Here is an 8,678-nt window from a genome sequence, read left to right as displayed (position 1 = left end):
AGAGACAGAGAGAGACAGAGACAGAGACAGAGACAGAGAGATGGACAGAGAGAGACAGAGAGAGAGAGAGAGACAGAGACAGAGACAGAGACAGAGAGAGACAGAGAGACAGAGAGAGACAGAGAGAGAGACAGAGACAGAGAGATGGAGAGAGAGAGACAGAGAGAGAGAAGAGGAGAAGAGAGAGAGACAGAGGCAGAAGCAGAGAGACAGAGGCAGAGACTGAGCGGGACATGTCTGGGGATACAGCTGGTAGGAAGACCCTTAGTTCAATTTCCAGTAACCTCCACCCCAAAAGAGATAAAATTAAAAGATCCAGAGTTATCAGAATATTTATCTCCTATTTCTAGAGATCCATTTCTGACTGTTACAATAGCAACAAGAAAATGTTCTCAGACACACATAAATAAAATGAGCCTTCTAGTATAAACTTCCATTGTCATGCTATGCAGTAATATTAGGAGAAGAGAGAAGCATGCACCACACACAGCTAATGAGAAAGTGGATGATGGAAAAGGCACAGCGACTCAGTCTAAGTGAGAGTAGCACAACTTCTGCTCAGAAGCTGCGTCGGGGACCACAGAAGTAGTTACCAAGGTGATGACCACTGATAAAGGTCTGGCCTCCCGGCAACTAGGAAGTACAAATTTATACAACCACAGGCCCCTGCGCATTCAGCGGGGCAGCACAGAGGAAGGAGCACGAGCGACTCCAGAGCTCGCAGCTCATGGTGCAGAAAACGCATTTACAGCGGCCGATGGATTCCAAATTAATGTCTTCCTAGAGACAATCTGGCAATGCGCAGCAAACGCCATAAAACTGCTCATTCGTTTCCTCCGACCTGGCACCCCACTTCGGGGACTCTGCTTTGGGGAACCGTCCAGGAAGAACAAGAGCCTTAGGTCTGACCAAACAGAAGCCGGTTGGTGCTGCTGCCTGGGATCTGGGCACCCACGGGGCACTGTTGGCAAGGGCAGCCACAAGGCCAGAACGGAGTGACCTCCCGACCCTGCAGATGGCTCAGCGCGGGAGCCCAAGCCAGCCACAGCCACGGCTGTCCTCGATCAGAACCCTGTCTGTGCACATCAGTCCGCGCTCTCTGCGGCCTCTGTCTGTCTGTCCCCGCCTGCACTGCCAGCACTGCGGGGTTGTCATCTCCTAGGACCAGCCTTCCCTGAGGCCCTGGTGAAGACTCCAGCTGGCCTCCTGAAGCCAGGCCTCCCCTCACTCATCCAGAGCTACCCAGTGACCCTCTGTTTGAAACTTGAGGGCTAAGGTGTAGCTCAGGAGGAGCCAGCGTGCACAGGGACTGTTCAGGACGGCTGAGTCCAGGCCATGCTGGCCACCCTGCTCCTCACTGCACCCTGATGGCCTCAGAGGCCCAGTTCTACCACCCAACCCAGCACCATGGCACCGTCCTGCCACTCCCAGAAAGTGGGGGCTCCATCCCAACTCGGGCCGCTCCACATGCTGTCTGCACACCCCAGTCTCTCTTCTTCCTGCTTGATTGCAAACATCATGCCTTCTCCAGGCTCCATGCACGGGAGCTCACCCAGAGCCTTTCGCCAACCTATCCCTGGAGTCCTGCATGCATGGTGTCCACCAGACACTCTGTAAAATTCATTGCATGCATGAAAAGTACAATGCATGACAGCCTCTGTCACAGAACAGAAAATGCCTGCACTAAGAGAAGCACAGCTCCAAGGGCAGTGGACGAGAGGACGTCAGTTCTGGAAAAAAGGCTGCTCTTCAAGTATGTACAGCAGTCCCGGTGCACCACAAATACTGTTAAGGAAGAGACGCGAACCGGGAGGACATGAGGACATTTGTGCGTTCACTTGGTTTGTTCTACCAGCTGTCACGTTGAGGAGCAAGGTGATGCTCAGGCTCCAGCTGCGCTCTTGTGCAGAGAGAACAGGATTCTTCTAGAATACATCCAGGGAGCACATGTATCCTTCAGTGCAAATTCCTCCCTGTCTTTAAGAAGCTTAGGATGGAAGAGCAGTGCGGGCCCTGAGTGTCCCAGAGGAGACGGGAAGCACATACAGGCTGTGTCTGTTCTATGGGAGTGAGACTGAAATCCAGGAGGAAAGAAAGGCCTGGGGCCTGGAGACACGAAGCAGGAGACAGCGGGCTAACAGCCCACTGAACTGTTCAGGAAACCCATCACCTGCGGCCTTGACTCTCTTCCTCCTTTCCTCCTCCTTCACCCTGCCTCTCCTAATTTTTGTGTCATAACACTGGCCACACCGAGGAGCAAATTAGAGAATGATCTTGTCTCGAAGGATCTTCCAGAGACCAGGATCCAGCCTCTTTTCCAAGAGCAACGATTAAATAATTTTTTTCTCACCAATTGCCCTTCTAGGGTCTACCGGGTCCCTATACTCTACAAGCTGCTACTTAAAAGCTCACCAAAGAGAGTATGAATGTGTATGTGACAAGCCACACATAGCAGATGTCCACGGGACCACTGAAATCAAGGAGCGTGGCCAGTTTCTAAGCGATCTCACACAGAGAATACTAACAACAGACGGTGGCCGCCCAGGCCCTCATTCTACAGAAATCACTAGGCCAATGGCTCAGAACACCCTAAGAGGTCCCCTATTCTCAGAATAAGCGAGTAAAATTACACTGCCAAGAAGAACCAGGTTGCACTATTATTCACTAAGCAAATATTTATCCGCATCACCCAAATTGCAGCACAGCAAGGCATCCATTCCTTATTTATACCATTTCAGTTGGGGAGATTTCCATCTCCAGCGCGGCACCAACGCCACCACAGAAGGCTCACCAGTGACGCCACGCCCTGCCCCTCAGCCCACAGGCAGGCCACTTGGGCTGAACATCCAAGCACAGCTGGGAAGCAGAGCCACTCAACCCATGAAGAGAGTAGGCTCAGCTGCCCGGTCAGTTTTTCCCTTTAAAAGAAACAAACTTCTGGTAAATGACAGTGACCTGTCCCCTGCCCATGGCTTGGTGAGAAGAGCAGGGTATTGAAGCCACACTGGCCTAGATCCAAACCCTCTCTCCAGCGCTTGCCAAGGACAGGGCTGTAAACTCAGGCCTTACTCTCTCATCATTGGGACCAGTGCTGGCACATAGTGCTTCCTGGCTAATACTGAGCACACCATGATTGGTAATCAGTCAATAAGTGAGAGGAAATGTCACCTATGCTGTGATCAGCACCAGCAGCCTGGCCCTCCCCTGGGTGGTCTGGCCACAGCTGTCTCATCACCGACTCGCCGCTCCCTGCTCCCCTGCATCCCTCAGGCTCTACCTCTTTCTCCCCAAACAGAGAGATTTCCAACAACACAGCCAGCAAGTGGTGCTGGTGGGAGAGGAGCAAACAGAACATCCTATAAATGTTAGCTAACCAGCCATGTGCCGCTTAGCTCACAGAAACCCTCTCCCTTTGCTGCTTTTGTTTTAACTGAGAACAGTCTTAGGCACTGTTTGCATCATCTCCTGAAGAGACGGTGAAACCACACCGGACAGCACCCTGATGACCTGCCACACTCTGCCAGGTCCTCTGCACCAGCTTTTCATCCCTGCAGGTATCTGCCAGCTCCAAAGCCAGGATGGGATGGGAGAAGCTACCTCGGGCCTCATGCACTGAGCATCGCTGAGAATGGTGCACGCACTACTGTTCTGCCTGACCCCAGCGAGCCCACTACGGGGCTCTTCCAGGGCAGGACCTCTGGCCAAGCTCTGCTACCAATGGGGGGCATCAGGGGATGCCTGTGGCAGTGTGCAGGCCAATTCAGAACTCTTGTTCTTCTGGTGTTTGACAAATGCAAACACTGGGCAAGACCATCCAGTTCCTTTTCCTACAGACCAAGCTTGGCAGCTGTTCTTGCCACAGCGACAATGCCCTGCCATGGCTGTGCTAACGGGGATTTGACTTTAGGGACCTCAGCGACTTAGCTCTCATTCTGTCCACCTCAAGGTCCAGACTGGATCTGCTGCAAAGGCCCACAGATGCACTGCAGAGCCTCCGCGAGAACCTCCAAGGCACAGAAGAGAAGCGCCCACGTACGCCAAGAAATTGCCGGCGCCCTGTCCTCACCGCAGAAGGCCTTCGGGGTGTCAGCACTGACTGGAAACAGACAGAGCTGTGTATGCCAGGAGTCCCTTGATTCATCCTGGCCCTGAATGGCCTGACGGTGCATCCGACCACTTCCCGTCTCCAAAAGAAAAGAATCAGCAAACTTCACTTGTGCAGATCACACTTTACACACTTGCTAAAGGGCTGGCGGGAGCAAGTCTCAAACCCACGTACAACTTGCCACAGCCCCTCCAGAGGCCCTGCCCTCTCATCAGAGGCTGGAGTCTATGCACACATGAGGCATGGGGTCTCCCACCCAATCACGTACAGAACACACGCAGACAACCCTCCAAAGGCAGCCCTGCTCCCGCTGCCTGCTCCTATTCAGGAAGCACACACTGGCGAAATGGACAGTGGGCAAGCTCACGGTGCTCCCCACCCCCACTCCATGGATTTTGTTCTTTTCTGCTCTACTAAAACACTATGGGACATAGGCAGTTGGTGGGTCTGTGCCCACCCGGTCTCAGGGCTTCTCAAAGCTAACATACATCTCATTACAAGGAGTCCTTCTCCCGCTGATCTGGCTTGCTTGGGCAGCTTCACCCTAGAGCTACATTTGTTTTTGGCCTGGATCTCAACAGATCCAAATACACGTGTCAGGTGAAGCCAATCCCATTCTCTACATCCTGACCTCAGTGACCCATGGCTGGGTCAGAAATCCACTGCATGAGTTCAAGGCTAGTGGAGTGTTCTTCTGAGCTAAAAAATACCCCCGTCCCCAGGTTTCCAACCTAACACTAAAAACCTTCAGGTATTTTAAGGACTTTGCAGACCACTCTGAGTGTGGTACTTACACCCATGGATTGATTTTCCAGGAATCAGGGAACCCACAGCTCTCCTGGCAGCTCTTACAGACCAGATCAACTGTACCTGTATGGTGCAGATCAAACCCCAGATCACCTCTGGGCTACCCCTGCCTGGGCCAGGGCCTTGCTGAGCTGACCTGGCAGCTTTTTCCCTTGACCAAAGACTATGGGGACTAGACGAGTAGATCTTGGGGATCCTCCCAGCTTTGACATTGTAAGGACAAAAAATTAAAGGAGAAATCCTTTCTCTACAAAAAGGAGAAAATCTAATTTCTCCTATTAGCTCTAATTTCAACGTCTACTAGGACTCACCAGGAAGTCCCTAAGTGGCTCAGGAATTCAGCCCCTGGCATGCCACCCCTCACCTGTCCAGATACCAGGCCAAGTGCTTCGACAAGGGAAGGGTCAGAAAGTGGCCTCAAAGGAGAGGCCCTCTCTCAGCACCAGGGACAAAAACTAATACTTGCTGCTCTCTAAGCAAACACAGCTGGACAGGCTAGCCGAGGCTCCTCTGTCTGGGTGTCTTAACTGCTATAAAGGAGCAGTCTCCAAAACTTGAGGCCATGTCCTTCCTGTCCTGACTGTTCTGTTCCCCTGCTATGTGTATGGTCATAGCCAGCCCTGAGGGAAAAGGGTGCCCCAGCCTGCGCTGTCACACTGGATGAGCCCTTTGAGGGCTGGCCTCAAAATGACACAAACAGTCTGATTTCCCCATCTCCAGAACTCTGGCCCACAACCCATGCCTCATCGGTCTGTATTTTATTTTCCAACACCACACATGCCTCAACTCGGCAGAAACAGAAATGCAGACAGCAAGAATGCTTCCTTTGGAGAGGACCCAGTAACCCTCATTTAGGTCCCCAACAACTCACACAACCATCTCAATGCTCCCAGTCACCCTTCTCTGCTGTCTCATTAGCCAGTCCTCTGCGTGCGGAGCAGCCTGCATGACACAGGGCTAAGAGGGATCATGAGATGACAAGCTCCCAGCCAGCACCATCACCAGCCACCTGGCCCTGTCACCCAGGAAAACCCAAAGGTTCGGGGGGACTATGCTTTCACCTGTGAAATGGAGCCCACGGACTCACACAGTGACATTCCGTGTGTAACCCACAGGGGCTGCACTCTGACTTGACATCTCCCCTCGACTGCTATAGGTAGCACACTAGACATTACACTGCAGTATCCGTTATTCTATTTTCAAAGTCTAATAGGAAGCTGCCTTTTCAGTCAGCTTGTCTTATCAAAAAAGTATCGGAGGGCCAGGGAGATAGCTCAGCAGCATACGCACCTGCCTGGCAAGCACAAGGTCCTAAATGCAATCCCCAGAACCATGAAAAAAAAAAAAAAGTGTCAGGAAAATGATGACAATTATGAAGATTACCACATAAAAAGGGAGGTATTTGAAGGAAGACAAAAAAGACAGGAAAAAAAGGAAGACAAGACTTGTATAGTATCCCTATAAAAATACAATAAATCAGGCAGTTAGTGGTTTTGTGTCAGGCAATCGCTCTAGCATGAACTATATGCTCAGCTCTATTATTTTTTAATCTAATTGCAGTGTTCGAGTCCAATCACTAGCTACCCTCCCTAAACCCCATCCCTGTCTGAACACCCTTCATTTAGCTAATCTCCAGTGCCTGGGGTTGCTCATGTTGAGAAACCCCAGACAAAACACTTTAGGGCACTGTCCTGAGACCACCGTTTTATACTTTGCCCAGAGGACTGGGCAGGAAGAAGGGAGGTGGGAAAAAACAAGTCAGTTCTTGCCCAGCACTGTGGTACATGCATGGAGTCCCAGCACTTGGGAGGCTGAGGCAGGAGAATTTTTCGAAGTCTGAGGTCAGCCTGGGCCACACAGTTTAAGGCCCGCCTGAACTACACAGACAGACCCTGTCTCAAAAACAAAAACATCAAAAAACAAGACAAACAAACAACAATAAAGACAAGTCAATTACTCCCATGCTGGGTGAGGGTTGACAAAGTTGCCAGTCACCCCTAGGACCCTCCCATCACCTCCAGGTTTTCACTCCTTTTTCATTATAATTAGCAGGAGAATAGGAAGTCAGTTGTCACCCTCAGATTACCTACAATCCCATTTATATTCCTTCTCTCTCTCCCTCTTTCTCTCACAATTTTTTTTATGAGCAGCATATACTTATTGGGGAAAAGAAAGCTCCTGTCTGAGAGAGGGACAGGAGGGGGCCCCAGCAGGTTGTCCCCCACCCCCTTTACAAAAAAAAACCCCTCACATTGCCAGATTTTCAATTGCAAATCCAGGGCACAATTTTTTGAGTAAACTGAGAATAAGGATTTAAGAAAAGCATCTGGACATAGTGGGTTGCTTAGAAACCCACCCTGCTACTACATGGGAAGCATCCCTTAAGCTCAGATTAAAGGTAAAACACAAAATACAGCCAGGTGAGGGGGCACGGGTCTGTAATCCCAGCACTAGGGGGAATGAGGCAAAAGGATCCCAGAGATCAGGGCCAGCCTGAGCTATACAGCAAGACCCTGTCTCAAAAATCCACAGGGAAACACACACACACACACACACACACACACACACACACACACACACTCTACTGCAGGTTGGGAGCTGCCACCCTGGACGGGCTCTGTGGGGTTCTACTCCCGCTGTGAGGCAGTTGGCACACTCCTGTGTCAGAGCAGGGGGATCGGGGGCAGACCCCTCCAGTGGCCCAGGCTGCAACCCCAGGTCCTTCCTGCCCTCCTGTCCCCCACCCAACTCTCCCCACACACAGCTACTTGCTTCCAGGCACAAACCCCGCACGGTCCTTACTAGAAACGTCAGGAAGCTCTCCGAGAGACCCCAGGGACGGCCTCATTACCAATGCTACCAACAGCAAACTTTCCTGACGCCCCCTGCCCCTCGGGACACACACCCTGCCCGGGACCGAGTGTCTGCAGGGTGACTCCGAGGCCCTGGCAACTGCGGCGCCGGACCGCGGGTCTCAGGAGCCAGCGCGGCGCTCCCCCCACCCCACCCCACCCGGGGACACAGCGCTCTCCTTGTTTGTGCGCTTCGCCGACAACCTCCGCGCTCCCGCAGGGAATGGGGCAGGCGCCGAGATCCGCGGTGCCTCCGAGTCGGGGCTAATTTTTTCCACCGAATTCACTCTGCGTCCCAGCTCAGGGGACGGGACGTGGATGCGGATGCGGGAAGCAGGCGGCTGCGCCCGGTGGCAGAGCCGCACCGGGAGCTGTGCGCGCAGCCTCGAGGCCGCATCGCACGGCCCCTGAGCCTGGGGACGGGGCCTGGGGATAGGGTCGGGGTACCCCACTTTCCTCGGTGTGCCCCTGGCCCCTGCCCCGGGGGTTCTGCTCTGGTGTTCAGACACAGGGCCGCGCCCGTGGCTGTGAAGCCGGCGGGTCCCCGCGTCCCTGCGTCCCCAATGCAGTGGCCCTGCGTGACGCCGCAGCTGCACCATGACCAGCCCCATAGGGGTCTCGACTAAGAGAGGCAGAGTCAGGAAAGCCCCAGACCGGCTCCGTCCAGCGCCAGGCCGCACCCCGCCACCCCGCGGACCCGGAGACGTCTGGAGCGCGGGTCAGCACCCGGGATGCGCGCCCCCACCACGGTCCTACCGCGTCCCCCACCCTGGCCCCCGCCCCGCGGCCACCTGCACCCGCTCCCGCCCTGCCCAGCCTCACCAGTAGCAGGCGGCGCGCGGCCATCGCGGCTGCGGCCCGGCCGAGCACGCGGCTCTACCTGCGGACCCCCATGGGCCGGGGCCGGGGCGGGG

The 8,678-nt window shown here is 53.8% G+C and overlaps 1 protein-coding gene across 2 annotated transcripts in view; it reads right to left on the bottom strand.

The window, feature by feature from the left end:
• Tnfrsf21 (TNF receptor superfamily member 21) overlaps positions 1-8,672 on the bottom strand; it is a 59,045-nt gene extending 50,373 nt beyond the window's left edge. For both annotated transcript variants that reach the window (XM_023719205.1, XM_023719201.1), the window contains exon 1: positions 8,587-8,672. In XM_023719205.1, the coding sequence (XP_023574973.1) occupies positions 8,587-8,610 (24 nt within the window). In that variant the 5' untranslated portion in view covers positions 8,611-8,672. The remainder of the gene's footprint in view (positions 1-8,586) is intronic.
• Between the last annotated feature and the right edge of the window lie 6 nt (positions 8,673-8,678).

The sequence above is a fragment of the Octodon degus genome, unplaced genomic scaffold (assembly GCF_000260255.1).
Source record: "Octodon degus isolate 3935 unplaced genomic scaffold, OctDeg1.0 scaffold00005, whole genome shotgun sequence".
In the NCBI taxonomy this organism is placed as follows: domain Eukaryota; kingdom Metazoa; phylum Chordata; class Mammalia; order Rodentia; family Octodontidae; genus Octodon; species Octodon degus.
This window is presented reverse-complemented; position numbering and strand designations above follow the sequence as displayed.